Source organism: Saccoglossus kowalevskii, chromosome 12, assembly GCF_978046115.1.
Source record: "Saccoglossus kowalevskii chromosome 12, keSacKowa6.1, whole genome shotgun sequence".
In the NCBI taxonomy this organism is placed as follows: domain Eukaryota; kingdom Metazoa; phylum Hemichordata; class Enteropneusta; family Harrimaniidae; genus Saccoglossus; species Saccoglossus kowalevskii.
The window spans coordinates 14111946-14137174 of NC_140652.1; the positions used below are offsets into that span (position 1 = coordinate 14111946).

Sequence of the window (25229 nt, forward strand, 5' to 3'; positions counted from 1 at the left end):
AATTATTAAAATTAATTCATTAATATTACCAGCAGTGAGTATCTAGTTATGCTATAATTAGAGACGGTATACAATTCACTCACCTGTAAACATACTATTGCATGACTTATAACTTGTTCCTATAGATTTGGTAGCCTAGGCGTAGTGAATACATGTACGATATACGTCTCAGATATTGAATTTGCTTTACTTATGAAATTAAAATAAAATATTAAAATTAATTCATTAATATTACCAGAGTGAGTATCTAGTTATGCTATAATTAGAGACGGTATACAATTCACTCACCTGTAAACATACTATGGCATGACTTATAACTTGTTCCTATAGATTTGGTAGCCTAGGCGTAGTGAATATGTGTACGATATACGTCTCAGATATTGAATTTGCTTTACTTCTGAAATTAAAATTAAATATTAAATTTAATTCATTACAATTCTAATATTACAAGCAGTGAGTATCTAGTTATGCTATAATTAGAGACGGTATACAATTCTCTCACCTGTAAACATACTGTGGCATGACTTATAACTTGTTCCTATAGATTTGGTAGCCTAGGCGTAGTGAATACATGTACGATATACGTCTCAGATATTGAATTTGCTTTACTTCTGAAATTAAAATAAAATATTAAAATTAATTCATTACAGTATTACGAGCAGTGAGTATCTAGTTATGCTATAATTAGAGAAGGTATACAATTCACTCACCTGTAAACATACTGTGGCAAGACTTATAACTTGTTCCTATAGATTTGGTAGCCTAGGCGTAGTGAATACATGTACGATATATGTCTCAGATATTGAATTTGCTTTACTTATGAAATTAAAATAAAATATTAAAATTAATTCATTACAGTATTACGAGCAGTGAGTATCTAGTTATGCTATAATTAGAGAAGGTATACAATTCTCTCACCTGTAAACATACTGTGGCATGACTTATAACTTGTTCCTATAGATTTGGTAGCCTAGGCGTAGTGAATACATGTACGATATACGTCTCAGATATTGAATTTGCTTTACTTCTGAAATTAAAATAAAATATTAAAATTAATTCATTACAGTATTACGAGCAGTGAGTATCTAGTTATGCTATAATTAGAGAAGGTATACAATTCACTCACCTGTAAACATACTGTGGCAAGACTTATAACTTGTTCCTATAGATTTGGTAGCCTAGGCGTAGTGAATACATGTACGATATATGTCTCAGATATTGAATTTGCTTTACTTATGAAATTAAAATAAAATATTAAAATTAATTCATTACAGTATTACGAGCAGTGAGTATCTAGTTATGCTATAATTAGAGAAGGTATACAATTCACTCACCTGTAAACATACTGTGGCAAGACTTATAACTTGTTCCTATAGATTTGGTAGCCTAGGCGTAGTGAATACATGTACGATATACGACTCAGATATTGAAATTGCTTTACTTATGAAATTAAAATAAAATATTAAAATTAATTCCTTACAATAACAAGCAGTGAGTATCTAGTTATGCTTTAATTAGAGAAGGTATACAATTCACTCACCTGTAAACATACTATGGCATGACATATAACTTTTAGCCCTAGGGGGGTCAGACTAGCCACCGTTGAAATCTTTTAAAATTTGATTTCACAGACAGTGATTCAGCTTTAGTTCTGAAATTAAATTAAATTTCTAAAATTAATTCATTAATATTACCAGCAGTGAGTATCTAGTTATGCTATAATTAGAGACGGTATACAATTCACTCACCTGTAAACATACTATGGCATGACTTATAACTTGTTCCTATAGATTTGGTAGCCTAGGCGTAGTGAATATGTGTACGATATACGTCTCAGATATTGAATTTGCTTTACTTCTGAAATTAAAATAAAATATTAAAATTAATTCATTACAATTCTAATATTACAAGCAGTGAGTATCTAGTTATGCTATAATTAGAGACGGTATACAATTCACTCACCTGTAAACATACTGTGGCAAGACTTACAACTTGTTCCTATAGATTTGGTAGCCTAGGCGTAGTGAATATGTGTACGATATACGTCTCAGATATTGAATTTGCTTTACATCTGAAATTAAAATAAAATATTAAAATTAATTCATTACAATTCTAATATTACAAGCAGTGAGTATCTAGTTATGCTATAATTAGAGACGGTATACAATTCACTCACCTGTAAACATACTATTGCATGACTTATAACTTGTTCCTATAGATTTGGTAGCCTAGGCGTAGTGAATACATGTACGATATACGTCTCAGATATTGAATTTGCTTTACTTATGAAATTAAAATAAAATATTAAAATTAATTCATTAATATTACCAGCAGTGAGTATCTAGTTATGCTATAATTAGAGACGGTATACAATTCACTCACCTGTAAACATACTATGGCATGACTTATAACTTGTTCCTATGGATTTGGTAGCCTAGGCGAAGTGAATACGTGTACGATATATGTCTCAGATATTGAATTTGCTTTACTTCTGAAATTAAAATAAAATATTAAAATTAATTCATTACAATATTACCAGCAGTGAGTATCTAGTTATGCTATAATTAGAGAAGTTATACAATTCACTCACCTGTAAACATACTATGGCATGACATATAACTTTTAGCCCTACGGGGGGGTCAGACTAGCCACCGTTGAAATCTTTTAAAATTTGATTTCACAGATAGTGATTCAGCTTTAGTTCTGAAATTAAATTAAATTATTAAAATTAATTCATTAATATTACCAGCAGTGAGTATCTAGTTATGCTATAATTAGAGACGGTATACAATTCTCTCACCTGTAAACATACTGTGGCATGACTTATAACTTGTTCCTATAGATTTGGTAGCCTAGGCGTAGTGAATACATGTACGATATACGTCTCAGATATTGAATTTGCTTTACTTCTGAAATTAAAATAAAATATTCAAATTAATTCATTACAATTCTAATATTACAAGCAGTGAGTATCTAGTTATGCTATAATTAGATACGGTATACAATTCACTCACCTGTAAACATACTATTGCATGACTTATAACTTGTTCCTATAGATTTGGTAGCCTAGGCGTAGTGAATACATGTACGATATACGTCTCAGATATTGAATTTGCTTTACTTCTGAAATTAAAATAAAATATTAAAATTAATTCATTACAATATTACAAGCAGTGAGTATCTAGTTATGCTATAATTAGAGATGGTATACAATTCACTCACCTGTAAACATACTGTGGCATGACTTATAACTTGTTCCTATAGATTTGGTAGCCTAGGCGTAGTGAATACGTGTACGATATATGTCTCAGATATTGAATTTGCTTTACTGCTGAAATTAAAATAAAATATTAAAATTAATTCATTACAATATTACGAGCAGTGAGTATCTAGTTATGCTATAATTAGAGAAGGTATACAATTCACTCACCTGTAAACATACTATGGCATGACTTATAACTTGTTCCTATAGATTTGGTAGCCTAGGCGTAGTGAATATGTGTACGATATACGTCTCAGATATTGAATTTGCTTTACTTCTGAAATTAAAATAAAATATTAAAATTAATTCATTACAATTCTAATATTACAAGCAGTGAGTATCTAGTTATGCTATAATTAGAGACGGTATACAATTCACTCACCTGTAAACATACTGTGGCAAGACTTACAACTTGTTCCTATAGATTTGGTAGCCTAGGCGTAGTGAATATGTGTACGATATACGTCTCAGATATTGAATTTGCTTTACTTCTGAAATTAAAATAAAATATTAAAATTAATTCATTACAATTCTAATATTACAAGCAGTGAGTATCTAGTTATGCTATAATTAGAGACGGTATACAATTCACTCACCTGTAAACATACTGTGGCAAGACTTACAACTTGTTCCTATAGATTTGGTAGCCTAGGCGTAGTGAATATGTGTACGATATACGTCTCAGATATTGAATTTGCTTTACTTCTGAAATTAAAATAAAATATTAAAATTAATTCATTACAATTCTAATATTACAAGCAGTGAGTATCTAGTTATGCTATAATTAGAGACGGTATACAATTCACTCACCTGTAAACATACTATTGCATGACTTATAACTTGTTCCTATAGATTTGGTAGCCTAGGCGTAGTGAATACATGTACGATATACGTCTCAGATATTGAATTTGCTTTACTTATGAAATTAAAATAAAATATTAAAATTAATTCATTAATATTACCAGCAGTGAGTATCTAGTTATGCTATAATTAGAGACGGTATACAATTCACTCACCTGTAAACATACTATGGCATGACTTATAACTTGTTCCTATAGATTTGGTAGCCTAGGTGTAGTGAATATGTGTACGATATACGTCTCAGATATTGAATTTGCTTTACTTCTGAAATTAAAATTAAATATTAAATTTAATTCATTACAATTCTAATATTACAAGCAGTGAGTATCTAGTTATGCTATAATTAGAGACGGTATACAATTCTCTCACCTGTAAACATACTGTGGCATGACTTATAACTTGTTCCTATAGATTTGGTAGCCTAGGCGTAGTGAATACATGTACGATATACGTCTCAGATATTGAATTTGCTTTACTTCTGAAATTAAAATAAAATATTAAAATTAATTCATTACAATATTACAAGCAGTGAGTATCTAGTTATGTTATAATTAGAGACGGTATACAATTCACTCACCTGTAAACATACTATTGCATGACTTATAACTTGTTCCTATAGATTTGGTAGCCTAGGCGTAGTGAATACATGTACGATATACGTCTCAGATATTGAATTTGCTTTACTTATGAAATTAAAATAAAATATTAAAATTAATTCATTAATATTACCAGCAGTGAGTATCTAGTTATGCTATAATTAGAGACGGTATACAATTCACTCACCTGTAAACATACTATGGCATGACTTATAACTTGTTCCTATAGATTTGGTAGCCTAGGCGTAGTGAATATGTGTACGATATACGTCTCAGATATTGAATTTGCTTTACTTCTGAAATTAAAATTAAATATTAAATTTAATTCATTACAATTCTAATATTACAAGCAGTGAGTATCTAGTTATGCTATAATTAGAGACGGTATACAATTCTCTCACCTGTAAACATACTGTGGCATGACTTATAACTTGTTCCTATAGATTTGGTAGCCTAGGCGTAGTGAATACATGTACGATATACGTCTCAGATATTGAATTTGCTTTACTTCTGAAATTAAAATAAAATATTAAAATTAATTCATTACAATATTACAAGCAGTGAGTATCTAGTTATGTTATAATTAGAGACGGTATACAATTCACTCACCTGTAAACATACTGTGGCATGACTTATAACTTGTGCCTATAGATTTGGTAGCCTAGGCCTAGTGAATACGTGTACGATATATGTCTCAGATATTGAATTTGCTTTACTGCTGAAATTAAAATAAAATATTAAAATTAATTCATTACAATATTACGAGCAGTGAGTATCTAGTTATGCTATAATTAGAGAAGGTATACAATTCACTCACCTGTAAACATACTATGGCATGACTTATAACTTGTTCCTATATATTTGGTAGCCTAGGCGTAGTGAATACATGTACGATATATGTCTCAGATATTGAATTTGCTTTACTTATGAAATTAAAATAAAATATTAAAATTAATTCATTACAGTATTACGAGCAGTGAGTATCTAGTTATGCTATAATTAGAGAAGGTATACAATTCACTCACCTGTAAACATACTATGGCATGACTTATAACTTGTTCCTATAGATTTGGTAGCCTAGGCGTAGTGAATACATGTACGATATACGTCTCAGATATTGAATTTGCTTTACTTCTGAAATTAAAATAAAATATTAAAATTAATTCATTACAATTCTAATATTACAAGCAGTGAGCATCTAGTTATGCTATAATTAGAGACGGTATACAATTCACTCACCTGTAAACATACTATTGCATGACTTATAACTTGTTCCTATAGATTTGGTAGCCTAGGCGTAGTGAATACGTGTACGATATATGTCTCAGATATTGAATTTGCTTTACTGCTGAAATTAAAATAAAATATTAAAATTAATTCATTACAATATTACGAGCAGTGAGTATCTAGTTATGCTATAATTAGAGAAGGTATACAATTCACTCACCTGTAAACATACTATGGCATGACTTATAACTTGTTCCTATAGATTTGGTAGCCTAGGCGTAGTGAATACATGTACGATATATGTCTCAGATATTGAATTTGCTTTACTTATGAAATTAAAATAAAATATTAAAATTAATTCATTACAGTATTACGAGCAGTGAGTATCTAGTTATGCTATAATTAGAGAAGGTATACAATTCACTCACCTGTAAACATACTATGGCATGACTTATAACTTGTTCCTATAGATTTGGTAGCCTAGGCGTAGTGAATACATGTACGATATACGTCTCAGATATTGAATTTGCTTTACTTCTGAACTTAAAATAAAATATTAAAATTAATTCATAAATATTACAAGCAGTGAGTATCTAGTTATGCTATAATTAGAGAAGTTATACAATTCACTCACCTGTAAACATACTATGGCATGACATATAACTTTTAGCCCTAGGGGGGGGGGGTCAGACTAGCCACCGTTGAAATCTTTTAAAATTTGATTTCACAGATAGTGATTCAGCTTTATTTCTGAAATTAAATTAAATTATTAAAATTAATTCATTAATATTACCAGCAGTGAGTATCTACTTATGCTATAATTAGAGACGGTATACAATTCACTCACCTGTAAACATACTGTGGCATGACTTATAACTTGTTCCTATAGATTTGGTAGCCTAGGCATAGTGAATATGTGTACGATATACGTCTCAGATATTGAATTTGCTTTACTTCTGAAATTAAAATAAAATATTAAAATTAATTCATTACAATTCTAATATTACAAGCAGTGAGCATCTAGTTATGCTATAATTAGAGACGGTATACAATTCACTCACCTGTAAACATACTATGGCATGACTTATAACTTGTTCCTATAGATTTGGTAGCCTAGGCGTAGTGAATATGTGTACGATATACGTCTCAGATATTGAATTTGCTTTACTTATGAAATTAAAATAAAATATTAAAATTAATTCATTAATATTACCAGCAGTGAGTATCTAGTTATGCTATAATTAGAGACGGTATACAATTCACTCACCTGTAAACATACTATGGCATGACTTATAACTTGTTCCTATAGATTTGGTAGCCTAGGCGTAGTGAATATGTGTACGATATACGTCTCAGATATTGAATTTGCTTTACTTCTGAAATTAAAATTAAATATTAAATTTAATTCATTACAATTCTAATATTACAAGCAGTGAGTATCTAGTTATGCTATAATTAGAGACGGTATACAATTCTCTCACCTGTAAACATACTGTGGCATGACTTATAACTTGTTCCTATAGATTTGGTAGCCTAGGCGTAGTGAATACATGTACGATATATGTCTCAGATATTGAATTTGCTTTACTTATGAAATTAAAATAAAATATTAAAATTAATTCATTACAGTATTACGAGCAGGGAGTATCTAGTTATGCTATAATTAGAGAAGGTATACAATTCACTCACCTGTAAACATACTGTGGCAAGACTTATAACTTGTTCCTATAGATTTGGTAGCCTAGGCGTAGTGAATACATGTACGATATACGACTCAGATATTGAAATTGCTTTACTTATGAAATTAAAATAAAATATTAAAATAAATTCATTACAATAACAAGCATTGAGTATCTAGTTATGCTTTAATTAGAGAAGGTATACAATTCACTCACCTGTAAACATACTATGGCATGACATATAACTTTTAGCCCTAGGGGGGTCAGACTAGCCACCGTTGAAATCTTTTAAAATTTGATTTCACAGATAGTGATTCAGCTTTAGTTCTGAAATTAAATTAAATTATTAAAATTAATTCATTAATATTACCAGCAGTGAGTATCTAGTTATGCTATAATTAGAGACGGTATACAATTCACTCACCTGTAAACATACTATGGCATGACTTATAACTTGTTCCTATAGATTTGGTAGCCTAGGCGTAGTGAATATGTGTACGATATACGTCTCAGATATTGAATTTGCTTTACTTCTGAAATTGAAATTAAATATTAAATTTAATTCATTACAATTCTAATATTACAAGCAGTGAGTATCTAGTTATGCTATAATTAGAGACGGTATACAATTCTCTCACCTGTAAACATACTGTGGCATGACTTATAACTTGTTCCTATAGATTTGGTAGCCTAGGCCTAGTGAATACAATGTACGATATACGTCTCAGATATTGAATTTGCTTTACTTCTGAAATTAACATAAAATATTAAAATTAATTCATTACAATATTACAAGCAGTGAGTATCTAGTTATGCTATAATTAGAGACGGTATACAATTCACTCACCTGTAAACATACTGTGGCATGACTTATAACTTGTTCCTATAGATTTGGTAGCCTAGGCGTAGTGAATACGTGTACGATATATGTCTCAGATATTGAATTTGCTTTACTGCTGAAATTAAAATAAAATATTAAAATTAATTCATTACAATATTACGAGCAGTGAGTATCTAGTTATGCTATAATTAGAGAAGGTATACAATTCACTCACCTGTAAACATACTATGGCATGACTTATAACTTGTTCCTATAGATTTGGTAGCCTAGGCGTAGTGAATACATGTACGATATATGTCTCAGATATTGAATTTGCTTTACTTATGAAATTAAAATAAAATATTAAAATTAATTCATTACAGTATTACGAGCAGTGAGTATCTAGTTATGCTATAATTAGAGAAGGTATACAATTCACTCACCTGTAAACATACTGTGGCAAGACTTATAACTTGTTCCTATAGATTTGGTAGCCTAGGCGTAGTGAATACATGTACGATATACGACTCAGATATTGAAATTGCTTTACTTATGAAATTAAAATAAAATATTAAAATTAATTCATTACAATAACAAGCAGTGAGTATCTAGTTATGCTTTAATTAGAGAAGGTATACAATTCACTCACCTGTAAACATACTATGGCATGACATATAACTTTTAGCCCTAGGGGGGTCAGACTAGCCACCGTTGAAATATTTTAAAATTTGATTTCACAGATAGTGATTCAGCTTTAGTTCTGAAATTAAATTAAATTATTAAAATTAATTCATTAATATTACCAGCAGTGAGTATCTAGTTATGCTATAATTAGAGACGGTATACAATTCACTCACCTGTAAACATACTGTGGCAAGACTTATAACTTGTTCCTATAGATATGGTAGCCTAGGCGTAGTGAATATGTGTACGATATACGTCTCAGATATTGAATTTGCTTTACTTCTGAAATTAAAATAAAATATTCAAATTAATTCATTACAATTCTAATATTACAAGCAGTGAGTATCTAGTTATGCTATAATTAGATACGGTATACAATTCACTCACCTGTAAACATACTATTGCATGACTTATAACTTGTTCCTATAGATTTGGTAGCCTAGGCGTAGTGAATACATGTACGATATACGTCTCAGATATTGAATTTGCTTTACTTCTGAAATTAAAATAAAATATTAAAATTAATTCATTACAATATTACAAGCAGTGAGTATCTAGTTATGTTATAATTAGAGACGGTATACAATTCACTCACCTGTAAACATACTGTGGCATGACTTATAACTTGTTCCTATAGATTTGGTAGCCTAGGCGTAGTGAATACGTGTACGATATATGTCTCAGATATTGAATTTGCTTTACTGCTGAAATTAAAATAAAATATTAAAATTAATTCATTACAATATTACGAGCAGTGAGTATCTAGTTATGCTATAATTAGAGAAGGTATACAATTCACTCACCTGTAAACATACTATGGCATGACTTATAACTTGTTCCTATAGATTTGGTAGCCTAGGCGTAGTGAATACATGTACGATATATGTCTCAGATATTGAATTTGCTTTACTTATGAAATTAAAATAAAATATTAAAATTAATTCATTACAATATTACGAGCAGTGAGTATCTAGTTATGCTATAATTAGAGAAGGTATACAATTCACTCACCTGTAAACATACTATGCATGACTTATAACTTGTTCCTATAGATTTGGTAGCCTAGGCGTAGTTAATACATGTACGATATACGTCTCAGATATTGAATTTGCTTTAGTTCTGAAATTAAAATAAAATATTAAAATTAATTCATAAATATTACAAGCAGTGAGTATCTAGTTATGCTATAATTAGAGAAGTTATACAATTCACTCACCTGTAAACATACTATGGCATGACATATAACTTTTAGCCCTAGGGGGGGGGGGGGGGTCAGACTAGCCACCGTTGAAATCTTTTAAAAATTGATTTCACAGATAGTGATTCAGCTTTAGTTCTGAAATTAAATTAAATTATTAAAATTAATTCATTAATATTACCAGCAGTGAGTATCTAGTTATGCTATAATTAGAGACGGTATACAATTCACTCACCTGTAAACATACTGTGGCATGACTTATAACTTGTTCCTATAGATTTGGTAGCCTAGGCGTAGTGAATATGTGTACGATATACGTCTCAGATATTGAATTTGCTTTACTTCTGAAATTAAAATAAAATATTAAAATTAATTCATTACAATTCTAATATTACAAGCAGAGAGCATCTAGTTATGCTATAATTAGAGACGGTATACAATTCACTCACCTGTAAACATACTATTGCATGACTTATAACTTGTTCCTATAGATTTGGTAGCCTAGGCGTAGTGAATACATGTACGATATACGTCTCAGATATTGAATTTGCTTTACTTATGAAATTAAAATAAAATATTAAAATTAATTCATTAATATTACCAGCAGTGAGTATCTAGTTATGCTATAATTAGAGACGGTATACAATTCACTCACCTGTAAACATACTATGGCATGACTTATAACTTGTTCCTATAGATTTGGTAGCCTAGGCGTAGTGAATATGTGTACGATATACGTCTCAGATATTGAATTTGCTTTACTTCTGAAATTAAAATTAAATATTAAATTTAATTCATTACAATTCTAATATTACAAGCAGTGAGTATCTAGTTATGCTATAATTAGAGATGGTATACAATTCTCTCACCTGTAAACATACTGTGGCATGACTTATAACTTGTTCCTATAGATTTGGTAGCCTAGGCGTAGTGAATACAATGTACGATATACGTCTCAGATATTGAATTTGCTTTACTTCTGAAATTAAAATAAAATATTAAAATTAATTCATTACAATATTACAAGCAGTGAGTATCTAGTTATGCTATAATTAGAGACGGTATACAATTCACTCACCTGTAAACATACTGTGGCATGACTTATAACTTGTTCCTATAGATTTGGTAGCCTAGGCGTAGTGAATACGTGTACGATATATGTCTCAGATATTGAATTTGCTTTACTGCTGAAATTAAAATAAAATATTAAAATTAATTCATTACAATATTACGAGCAGTGAGTATCTAGTTATGCTATAATTAGAGAAGGTATACAATTCACTCACCTGTAAACATACTATGGCATGACTTATAACTTGTTCCTATAGATTTGGTAGCCTAGGCGTAGTGAATACATGTACGATATATGTCTCAGATATTGAATTTGCTTTACTTATGAAATTAAAAAAAAATATTAAAATTAATTCATTACAGTATTACGAGCAGTGAGTATCTAGTTATGCTATAATTAGAGAAGGTATACAATTCACTCACCTGTAAACATACTGTGGCAAGACTTATAACTTGTTCCTATAGATTTGGTATCCTAGGCGTAGTGAATACATGTACGATATACGACTCAGATATTGAAATTGCTTTACTTATGTAATTAAAATAAAATATTAAAATTAATTCATTACAATAACAAGCAGTGAGTATCTAGTTATGCTTTAATTAGAGAAGGTATACAATTCACTCACCTGTAAACATACTATGGCATGACATATAACTTTTAGCCCTAGGGGGGGGGGTCAGACTAGCCACCGTTGAAATCTTTTAAAATTTGATTTCACAGATAGTGATTCAGCTTTAGTTCTGAAATTAAATTAAATTATTAAAATTAATTCATTAATATTACCAGCAGTGAGTATCTAGTTATGCTATAATTAGAGACGGTATACAATTCACTCACCTGTAAACATACTATGGCATGACTTATAACTTCTTCCTATAGATTTGGTAGCCTAGGCGTAGTGAATATGTGTACGATATACGTCTCAGATATTGAATTTGCTTTACTTCTGAAATTAAAATAAAATATTAAAATTAATTCATTACAATTCTAATATTACAAGCAGTGAGTATCTAGTTATGCTATAATTAGAGACGGTATACAATTCACTCACCTGTAAACATACTGTGGCAAGACTTATAACTTGTTCCTATAGATATGGTAGCCTAGGCGTAGTGAATATGTGTACGATATACGTCTCAGATATTGAATTTGCTTTACTTCTGAAATTAAAATTAAATATTCAAATTAATTCATTACAATTCTAATATTACAAGCAGTGAGTATCTAGTTATGCTATAATTAGATACGGTATACAATTCACTCACCTGTAAACATACTATTGCATGACTTATAACTTGTTCCTATAGATTTGGTAGCCTAGGCGTAGTGAATACATGTACGATATACGTCTCAGATATTGAATTTGCTTTACTTATGAAATTAAAATAAAATATTAAAATTGATTCATTAATATTACCAGCAGTGAGTATCTAGTTATGCTATAATTAGAGACGGTATACAATTCACTCACCTGTAAACATACTATGGCATGACTTATAACTTGTTCCTATAGATTTGGTAGCCTAGGCGTAGTGAATACATGTGCGATATATGTCTCAGATATTGAATTTGCTTTACTTATGAAATTAAAATAAAATATTAAAATTAATTCATTACAGTATTACGAGCAGTGAGTATCTAGTTATGCTATAATTAGAGAAGGTATACAATTCACTCACCTGTAAACATACTATGGCATGACTTATAACTTGTTCCTATAGATTTGGTAGCCTAGGCGTAGTGAATACATGTATGATATACGTCTCAGATATTGAATTTGCTTTACTTCTGAAATTAAAATAAAATATTAAAATTAATTCATAAATATTACAAGCAGTGAGTATCTAGTTATGCTATAATTCGAGAAGGTATACAATTCACTCACCTGTAAACATACTATGGCATGACTTATAACTTGTTCCTATAGATTTGGTAGCCTAGGCGTAGTGAATACATGTACGATATACGACTCAGATATTGAAATTGCTTTACTTATGAAATTAAAATAAAATATTAAAATTAATTCATTACAATAACAAGCAGTGAGTATCTAGTTATGCTTTAATTAGAGAAGGTATACAATTCACTCACCTGTAAACATACTATGGCATGACATATAACTTTTAGCCCTAGGGGGGTCAGACTAGCCACCATTGAAATCTTTTAAAATTTGATTTCACAGATAGTGATTCAGCTTTAGTTCTGAAATTAAATTAAATTATTAAAATTAATTCATTAATATTACCAGCAGTGAGTACCTAGTTATGCTATAATTAGAGACGGTATACAATTCACTCACCTGTAAACATACTATGGCATGACTTATAACTTGTTCCTATAGATTTGGTAGCCTATGCGTAGTGAATATGTGTACGATATACGTCTCAGATATTGAATTTGCTTTACTTCTGAAATTAAAATAAAATATTAAAATTAATTCATTACAATTCTAATATTACAAGCAGTGAGTATCTAGTTATGCTATAATTAGAGACGGTATACAATTCACTCACCTGTAAACATACTGTGGCAAGACTTATAACTTGTTCCTATAGATTTGGTAGCCTAGGCGTAGTGAATATGTGTACGATATACGTCTCAGATATTGAATTTGCTTTACTTCTGAAATTAAAATTAAATATTAAATTTAATTCATTACAATTCTAATATTACAAGCAGTGAGTATCTAGTTATGCTATAATTAGAGACGGTATACAATTCTCTCACCTGTAAACATACTGTGGCATGACTTATAACTTGTTCCTATAGATTTGGTAGCCTAGGCGTAGTGAATACATGTACGATATACGTCTCAGATATTGAATTTGCTTTACTTCTGAAATTAAAATAAAATATTAAAATTAATTCATTACAATATTACAAGCAGTGAGTAACTAGTTATGCTATAATTAGAGACGATATACAATTCACTCACCTGTAAACATACTGTGGCATGACTTATAACTTGTTCCTATAGATTTGGTAGCCTAGGCGTAGTGAATACGTGTACGATATATGTCTCAGATATTGAATTTGCTTTACTGCTGAAATTAAAATAAAATATTAAAATTAATTCATTACAATATTACGAGCAGTGAGTATCTAGTTATGCTTTAATTAGAGAATGTATACAATTCACTCACCTGTAAACATATTGTGGCATGACATTTAACTTTTAGCCCTAGGGGGGTCAGACTAGCCACTGTTGAAATCTTTTAAAATTTGATTTCACAGATAGTGATTCAGCTTTTGTTCTCAATTTAAATTAAATTATTAAAATTAATTCATTAATTCTACCAGCAGTGAGTATCTAGTTATGCTATAATTAGAGAAGGTATACAATTCACGCACCTGTAAACATACTATGGCATGACTTATAACTTGTTCCTATAGATTTGGTAGCCTAGGCGTAGTGAATATGTGTATGATATACGTCTCAGATATTGAATTTGCTTTACTTCTGAAATTAAAATAAAATATTAAAATTAATTCATTACAATTCTAATATTACAAGTAGTGAGTATCTAGTTATGCTATAATTAGAGAAGGTATACAATTCACTCACCTGTAAACATACTATGGCATGACTTATAACTTGTTCCTAAAGATTTGGTAGCCTAGGCGTAGTGAATACATGTACGATATACGTCTCAGATATTGAATTTGCTTTACTTCTGAAATTAAAATAAAATATTAAAATTAATTCATAAATATTACAAGCAGTGAGTATCTAGTTATGCTATAATTCGAGAAGGTATACAATTCACTCACCTGTAAACATACTATGGCATGACTTATAACTTGTTCCTATAGATTTGGTAGCCTAGGCGTAGTGAATACATGTACGATATACGACTCAGATATTGAAATTGCTTTACTTATGAAATTAAAATAAAATATTAAAATTAATTCATTACAATTACAAGCAGTGAGTATCTAGTTATGCTTTAATTAGAGAAGGAATACAATTCGCTCACCTGTAAACATACTATGGCATGACCTATAACTTTTAGCCCTAGGGGGGTCAGACTAGCCACCGTTGAAATCTTTTAAAATTTGATTTCACAGATAGTGATTCAGCTTTAGTTCTGAAATTAAATTAAATTATTAAAATTAATTCATTAATATTACCAGCAGTGAGTATCTAGTTATGCTATAATTAGAGACGGTATACAATTCACTCACCTGTAAACATACTATGGCATGACTTATAACTTGTTCCTATAGATTTGGTAGCCTAGGCATAGTGAATATGTGTACGATATACGTCTCAGATATTGAATTTGCTTTACTTCTGAAATTAAAATAAAATATTAAAATTAATTCATTACAATTCTAATATTACAAGCAGTGAGTATCTAGTTATGCTATAATTAGAGACGGTATACAATTCACTCACCTATAAACATACTGTGGCAAGACTTATAACTTGTTCCTATAGATTTGTTAGCCTAGGCGTAGTGAATACATGTACGATATATGTCTCAGATATTGAATTTGCTTTACTTCTAAAATTAAAATAAAATAAAATATTAAAATTAATTCATTACAATTCTAATATTACAAGCAGTGAGTATCTAGTTATGCTATTATTAGAGACGGTATACAATTCACTCACCTGTAAACATACTGTGGCAAGACTTATAACTTGTTCCTATAGATTTGGTAGCCTAGGCGTATTGAATACATGTACGATATATGTCTCAGATATTGAATTTGCTTTACTTCTAAAATGAAAATAAAATATTAAAATTAATTCATTACAATATTACAAACAGTGAGTATCTAGTTATGCTATAATTAGAGATGGTATACAATTCACTCACCTGTAAACATACTATGGCATGACTTATAACTTGTTCCCATAGATTTGGTAGCCTGGGGGCAGTGAATACATGTACGATATACGTTTCAGATATTGAATTTGCTTTACTTATGAAATTAAAATAAAATATTAAAATTAATTCATTACAATAATATTACAAGCAGTGAGTATCTAGTTATGCTATAATTAGAGACGGTATACAATTCACTCACCTGTAAACATACTATTGCATGACTTATAACTTGTTCCTATAGATTTGGTAGCCTAGGCATAGTGAATACATGTACGATATACGTCTCAGATATTGAATTTGCTTTACTTATGAAATTAAAATAAAATATTAAAATTAATTCATCAATATTACCAGCAGTGAGTATCTAGTTATGCTATAATTAGAGACGGTATACAATTCACTCACCTGTAAACATACTATGGCATGACTTATAACTTGTTGCTATAGATTTGGTAGCCTAGGCGTAGTGAATATGTGTACGATATACGTCTCAGATATTGAATTTGCTTTACTTCTGAAATTAAAATTAAATATTAAATTTAATTCATTACAATTCTAATATTACAAGCAGTGAGTATCTAGTTATGCTATAATTAGAGACGGTATACAATTTACTCACCTGTAAACATACTGTGGCATGACTTATAACTTGTTCCTATAGATTTGGTAGCCTAGGCGTAGTGAATACATGTACGATATACGTCTCAGATATTGAATTTGCTTTACTTCTGAAATTAAAATAAAATATTAAAATTAATTCATTACAATATTACAAGCAGTGAGTATCTAGTTATGCTTTAATTAGAGAATGTATACAATTCACTCACCTGTAAACATATTGTGGCATGACATTTAACTTTTAGCCCTAGGGGGGTCAGACTAGCCACTGTTGAAATCTTTTAAAATTTGATTTCACAGATAGTGATTCAGCTTTTGTTCTGAATTTAAATTAAATTATTAAAATTAATTCATTAATTCTACCAGCAGTGAGTATCTAGTTATGCTATAATTAGAGAAGGTATACAATTCACGCACCTGTAAACATACTATGGCATGACTTATAACTTGTTCCTATAGATTTGGTAGCCTAGGCGTAGTGAATACGTGTACGATATACGTATCAGATATTGAATTTGCTTTACTTCAGAAATTAAAATAAAATATTAAAATTAATTCATTACAATATTACCAGCAGTGAGTATCTAGTTATGCTATAATTAGAGAAGGTATACAATTCACTCACCTGTAAACATACTATGGCATGACTTATAACTTGTTCCTATAGATTTGGTAGCCTAGGTGTAGTGAATATGTGTATGATATACGTCTCAGATATTGAATTTGCTTTACTTCTGAAATTAAAATAAAATATTAAAATTAATTCATAAATATTACAAGCAGTGAGTATCTAGTTATGCTATAATTCGAGAAGGTATACAATTCACTCACCTGTAAACATACTATGGCATGACTTATAACTTGTTCCTATAGATTTGGTAGCCTAGGCGTAGTGAATACATGTACGATATACGACTCAGATATTGAAATTGCTTTACTTATGAAATTAAAATAAAATATTAAAATTAATTCATTACAATTACAAGCAGTGAGTATCTAGTTATGCTTTAATTAGAGAAGGTATACAATTCACTCACCTGTAAACATAATATGGCATGACCTATAACTTTTAGCCCTAGGGGTGTCAGACTAGCCACCGTTGAAATCTTTTAAAATTTGATTTCACAGATAGTGATTCAGCTTTAGTTCTGAAATTAAATTAAATTATTAAAATTAATTCATTAATATTACCAGCAGTGAGTATCTAGTTATGCTATAATTAGAGACGGTATACAATTCACTCACCTGTAAACATACTATGGCATGACTTATAACTTGTTCCTATAGATTTGGTAGCCTAGGCATAGTGAATATGTGTACGATATACGTCTCAGATATTGAATTTGCTTTACTTCTGAAATTAAAATAAAATATTAAAATTAATTCATTACAATTCTAATATTACAAGCAGTGAGTATCTAGTTATGCTATAATTAGAGACGGTATACAATTCACTCACCTGTAAACATACTGTGGCAAGACTTATAACTTGTTCCTATAGATTTGGTAGCCTAGGCGTAGTGAATACATGTACGATATACATCTCAGATATTGAATTTGCTTTACTTATGAAATTAAAATAAAATATTAAAATTAATTCATTAATATTACCAGCAGTGAGTATCTAGTTATGCTATAATTAGAGACGGTATACAATTCACTCACCTGTAAACATACTATGGCATGACTTATAACTTGTTGCTATAGATTTGGTAGCCTAGGCGTAGTGAATATGTGTACGATATACGTCTCAGATATTGAATTTGCTTTACTTCTGAAATTAAAATTAAATATTAAATTTAATTCATTACAATTCTAATATTACAAGCAGTGAGTATCTAGTTATGCTATAATTAGAGACGGTATACAATTCACTCACCTGTAAACATACTGTGGCATGACTTATAACTTGTTCCTATAGATTTGGTAGCCTAGGCGTAGTGAATACATGTACGATATACGTCTCAGATATTGAATTTGCTTTACTTCTGAAATTAAAATTAAATATTAAATTTAATTCATTACAATTCTAATATTACAAGCAGTGAGTATCTAGTTATGCTATAATTAGAGACGGTATACAATTCACTCACCTGTAAACATACTGTGGCATGACTTATAACTTGTTCCTATAGATTTGGTAGCCTAGGCGTAGTGAATACATGTACGATATACGTCTCAGATATTGAATTTGCTTTACTTCTGAAATTAAAATAAAATATTAAAATTAATTCATTACAATATTACAAGCAGTGAATATCTAGTTATGCTTTAATTAGAGAATGTATACAATTCACTCACCTGTAAACATACTATGGCATGACTTATAACTTGTTCCCATAGATTTGGTAGCCTGGGGGCAGTGAATACATGTACGATATACGTTTCAGATATTGACTTTGCTTTACTTATGAAATTAAAATAAAATATTATAATTAATTCATTACAATAATATTACAAGCAGTGAGTATCTAGTTATGCTATAATTAGAGACGGTATAGAATTCACTCACCTGTAAACATACTATTGCATGACTTATAACTTGTTCCTATAGATTTGGTAGCCTAGGCGTAGTGAATACATGTACGATATACGTCTCAGATATTGAATTTGCTTTACTTCTGAAATTAAAATAAAATATTAAAATTAATTCATTACAATTACAAGCAGAGAGTATCTAGTTATGCTATAATTAGAGACGGTATACAATTCACTCACCTGTAAACATACTATGGCATGACTTATAACTTGTTGCTATAGATTTGGTAGCCTAGGCGTAGTGAATATGTGTCCGATATACGTCTCAGATATTGAATTTGCTTTACTTCTGAAATTAAAATTAAATATTAAATTTAATTCATTACAATTCTAATATTACAAGCAGTGAGTATCTAGTTATGCTATAATTAGAGACGGTATACAATTCACTCACCTGTAAACATACTGTGGCATGACTTATAACTTGTTCCTATAGATTTGGTAGCCTAGGCGTAGTGAATACATGTACGACATACGTCTCAGATATTGAATTTGCTTTACTTCTGAAATTAAAATAAAATATTAAAATTAATTCATTACAATATTACAAGCAGTGAGTATCTAGTTATGCTATAATTAGAGACGGTATACAATTCACTCACCTGTAAACATACTGTGGCATGACTTATAACCTGTTCCTATAGATTTGGTAGCCTAGGCATAGTGAATACGTGTACGATATATGTCTCAGATATTGAATTTGCTTTACTGCTGAAATTAAAATAAAATATTAAAATTAATTCATTACAATATTACGAGAAGTGAGTATCTAGTTATGCTATAATTAGAGAAGGTATACAATTCACTCACCTGTAAACATACTATGGCATGACTTATAACTTGTTCCTATAGATTTGGTAGCCTAGGCGTAGTGAATACATGTACGATATATGTCTCAGATATTGAATTTGCTTTACTTATGAAATTAAAATAAAATATTAAAATTAATTCATTACAGTATTACGAGCAGTGAGTATCTAGTTATGCTATAATTAGAGAAGGTATACAATTCACTCACATGTAAACATACTATGGCATGACTTATAACTTGTTCATATAGATTGGGTAGCCTAGGCGTAGTGAATACATGTACGATATACGTCTCAGATATTGAATTTGCTTTACTTATGAAATTAAAATAAAATATTAAAATAATTCATTACAATTACAAGCAGTGAGTATCTAGTTATGCTTTAATTAGAGAAGGTATACAATTCACTCACCTGTAAACATACTATGGCATGACATGTGTGATTTTGGCTTGCTAAAATCGATTTTGTAAAACGCCCTGAGCTTGGAGTCTAATCCGGATTCTGGCCGTCTTGCCTTCAGCCTATCACAGCTCATTTATTTTGACCTATCACAGCTTTGTTTACCTACCAGCTTTGTTTTTTGCGGACCAATCTATGTCTTTTTGCACACATCCCCTAGCGTCTCTTGCTAATTGCTTTCTTTTGTGTGCCTTTGTCTTAGTCATTCATGTATTTAGCCACGCTTAGTGAGCATCGTTTTGTTTTCAATCAATTGCTTTTTACAACTCATTATTTCATCTACTCGGCGTAATTGTTCGGCTTTCAACTACTAATATACGTTTACAATGGCACCAAGAGGTAAAGGACGTCGTCCACGGAGTAATGCCCAACCACGTATCCAGCCTTATACTCGTCCAGTGACACGCTCGACAACACGGACGCCTGATGAAATAGTCTTGGAACAAAGAAACATCGATGACACTACAGTACTACATAGACCTGCAGTACAGGAAGCTAACAACGCCGATTGCCTACCCGTTTCTCCTGCAGTGGTTGTTTCGGCCTCACCTCAACATGACCAACCAAGTACCAGCGGCACAGTTATAACTCCCGCGATGTTTTCAGAACTCCAAGCGGCAGTTACAAATCTTACAAACATCGTAAATGCTCAGCAACAACAGCGCCCTCATGACCATTGCTGTACTCACGTCAACGACCTGGCGACACACAGACAACAACATCAACATGGCGCAAGTGTGATTATACGCGAGCAACCATCCAATTTAATTTCTAACCAAACGCAATATGCCAACTCGAACATTCACTCCCATGAATCGTCCATCGAAAACAGTTTGCTTCATAGTCAGGGAACTTTGTCAGAACAGATCCAACACGTTGAATTGGTCTCACCGGCTGTACATCGCGATATCATCGCAGGTAAGGACATAAATCTTGCTTGCTTGCTCATTCCTGGTTATACATATAACTCCGGCCAACGTCATGTTATCGTCGGCGACGAAGCTCTTACTTTAAAACCGTTTCAGGACAGTAGATTAACGAGGGCGCTTACTATTCAAGAGTTCATCATCGCTTTTTCTGTTTACATAAACGTGATGTGCCAAGTATACCCGACCCGTCGCCAAGAACTCGATGCTTATGAACGCGACATTGTTGACATGTCAAGTCGTTTCGGGGGTCTGGCCTACTACGAATATCACCGTCAATTCGCAGCCAGGGCTGCAGCCTTACTTCTTAACCATAATATAAAGGTCGATTGGTCATGCCGTGATCCCATGCTCTACACTTCTATTTTCGCCGGAACAACAGTAACGGCTTGTAATGTTTGCAACAGCATGGCTCATTCTACCGATCTATGCCCGCAGCCTGCATCATCTTTTAAACGACCAGGCCAGGGCGTCCAAGGTTCAGTTTCAGCAGCACCGCATGCTACCCATGACAGAAATGGCCGTAAAAGAATTACACATAATGGAAAAGAAATTTGCAATAATTTTAATTCCTCCGTTGGTTGCAAAAGATCCAACTGCCCGTATTCACATATCTGTGCCGTATGCCACTCCGGGAACCATAATGCCACCCAAGGTAATTGCCAACCAAAAGATGCTTTCAAGGCGTGACTGCCTTGTTTTGCTGCAACCACGCCAATCAATATTGACAATTTGAGCAAGGAACTTTCTTCACATCCTGACACTGTCTTTGTGGACTATCTGCTTTCAGGTGTTAAGGAAGGTTTTCATACAGGGGTACAGGTGCTCCCCACATGTCCTCTTATCTGTCGCAACCTTCTCTCTGCTCGTAGCCAACCAGACATTGTTTCAAAGCACATAGCAGCGGAAGTCAAGCAGGGCTACCTTATTGGTCCTTTTCCATCGTCTCCTTTCCCTGTCTACCGTTGCAGTCCTATCGGCGTTGTTGATAAAAAGTATTCAGATAAAAAACGTTTAATCATTGACTTGTCTGCCCCTCGCGGTAACTCAGTGTCAACAAGTATTAACGATTTAATCGATAAGGATGAATACTCTCTGTCATATGTAAGAGTGGACGACGCCATCACAGCCATCCAACAAGCTGGCCACGGTGCCTTACTTTGCAAAACAGACATCGTTGATGCGTTTAAGCTTCTGCCCATCCATCCGTCACTTTGGCATTTATACGGCATCAACTGGCAGGACAATTTTTATTTTTTCATCCGCCTTGCTTTTGGGTCTCGCTCCAGTCCTAAAATTTTTGATCAACTCTCAACTGCCATTTGCTGGATCGCTCATCATAACTACGGTATCAACAAAATGCTGCACCTACTAGATGATTTCCTTACAATCGACGCACCATGCTATGACGCTGAAAGAACAATGGCATTGTTAACGCTCATTTTTGGCCGCTTAGGAATCCCATTAGCCCCACATAAGACTGTAGGTCCTACTACTACTTTGGAGTTTCTTGGTATTGAACTTGATACCATCAAGATGGAGGCCCGTCTGCCACTGGTTAAGCTCAATCGTCTTCTTGATTTGCTTGACGAATTTCTCCTACGCAGATCCTGCACCAAGCGCCAGCTATTGAGTCTGCTTGGACACCTCAATTTCGCGTGCCGTGTAGTCCCTCCGGGTCGTACTTTCATGTCACGACTTATCGAACTTTCGAAAGGCATTCAAAAACTCCACCACCACGTTGGCATTTCATCTGAAAGTAAACAGGACATTTGCATGTGGAAGGAATTTCTATCTGGGTGGAATGGCATTTCACTATTCCTTGACAGATACCTCACTCCTGCCCCAGATATGCAGTTATTTACAGATGCCAGTGGTATCGGCCATGGTGGGTATTTCCGGGGATACTGGTTCCACGAAAGATGGGCTACAAACCTTAGACTCGATCATGACAAGACTCTGTCTATCGCATTCCAGGAACTATATCCCATCGTTGTAGCCGCTTTGCTTTGGGGTCATCAATGGACTAGGAAGCGTATACTGTTCCACTGCGACAACATGGCTACTGTTCACATCGTCAATAAAGGCCGCTCTAAATCGCCATCCATTATGAAACTAATGCGACGTTTGGTGATTACTGCGGCATCCCATAGCTTCATGTTTTCTGCTGTTCATATACCTGGTAAATCTAATATAATTGCAGATGCTCTCTCTCGTTTTCAGACTACACGTTTCAGAGAAGCAGCACCATCAGCGCAAGCCATACCTTGCCAGATTCCCTCAGTTGTGATGTTCGCTTGAACCAGGCAGTGGACACATGTCAAAGGGCATCACTTGGAATACGGACAGTTGGTTCCTATGCCACAGGTGTACGCACATGGTTGCGTTTTGCAGCCATGTTCAAGATCACAGGTCAGTCAACCACTTACCCGGTTATCTCCGAAAACATTTTGGTTTACTTCGTCACACATTGTGCCACGTATTTGCATCTAAAATTCAGCACCATCAAGGTTTACCTTGCAGGAATTCGCAATCATTATCTACTTGGCGGTCACTCAAATCCGCTCGTTACTAGCCAAGGTTTGAATCTACTTCGCCTCCAATACGTACTGCGAGGTATTCGCCGTTTGCAAGGCTCTGCTACACGCCCAAGGCTGCCAATCACCTTTGACCTGTTAAAACGCCTGTGTTTGCTACTTCGTTCAGGCGTATATGGGCCCTACTTTGACCTATTGTTAGAAGCTGCTTTTCTGTTGGCGTTTTTCGGATTCCTACGATGTAGCGAATTTACCTCGTTATCACAGTCTTTCAACCCACAAGTCGGTCTCTGCGTTAAGGACATTAAGACGCTAGGTAACTCACGCTCAGTCGATGCCCTGGTTGTGACCATTAAATCATCAAAAACTGACCAGTTCCGACGTGGATTTGAACTTAGACTCTATCCTACTGGCTCTGCCTTTTGTCCAGTTTCTTCCCTACATCGCTTCCTTTTAGTTCGCCACAAGATGGGGGCAGCACCACACGAACCACTATTCATGCTTCCTGAAAGAATACCACTCGACCGTGCCCACTTCATCAACTCGCTTCGGTTTCTTCTCACTAGACTTGGCTTCAAAGCTCACCTCTTCGCGGGACACTCTTTTCGCATTGGAGCAGCCACTACTGCAGCGAGTGTGCATCTTCCAGACCACCTTATTCAAACAATGGGCAGATGGTCTAGCAACTGCTACCGCACATACATCAGAACACCAGAACAGTTGCTCCAGTCAGCTTTTAAGACACTTGCTTCTGTCTGATTTTTCAAACGATACCAATCACCAGCGTCAAACCTGGCATTTTGCTGCGTGCATTTAGGTTTTGCATTTCGATTTCCTTTTTTATTGTGCACAATTCATTTTGCCTATGCTTTGTTATTCTTGTTTTTCTGCATGTCTGCTCCCCCAGGCCGATGTACCAGTTGCATCCTCTGGGCCGATCAGCACCTACTTTCTCACCTGGGCCGACAGATGCCTGTCCTCCAGCTACCACCCCCCCAGGCCGACATTATGTCCTCTGGGTCGGGCACTGTTCTCCTTTCTCGCTTTTCCACCTGGACCGACAGACACCTGTCCTCCAGTTCCCGCTCCCCCAGGCCGA

The 25229-nt window shown here is 32.8% G+C and overlaps 1 protein-coding gene across 1 annotated transcript; it reads left to right on the top strand.

Annotated features, from left to right (window-relative positions):
• Nucleotides 1-23015: 23015 nt before the first annotated feature.
• On the top strand, nt 23016-24889 carry LOC146735547 (uncharacterized). Its single transcript, XM_085505907.1, has 2 exons — nt 23016-23554; nt 23833-24889. Exons 1-2 carry the CDS (start codon nt 23016-23018, stop codon nt 24887-24889), a joined length of 1596 nt encoding a protein of 531 aa, XP_085362033.1.
• Nucleotides 24890-25229: the final 340 nt, after the last annotated feature.

Bases quoted from the DNA above. Each gene is read 5' to 3' on its own strand.
- LOC146735547 (XM_085505907.1), top strand. From the start codon at position 23,016: ATGGCATTGTTAACGCTCATTTTTGGCCGCTTAGGAATCCCATTAGCC. The intron at 23,555-23,832 runs GTCTATCGCATT...CACGTTTCAGAG, and splicing joins CTCGATCATGACAAGACTCT to AAGCAGCACCATCAGCGCAA.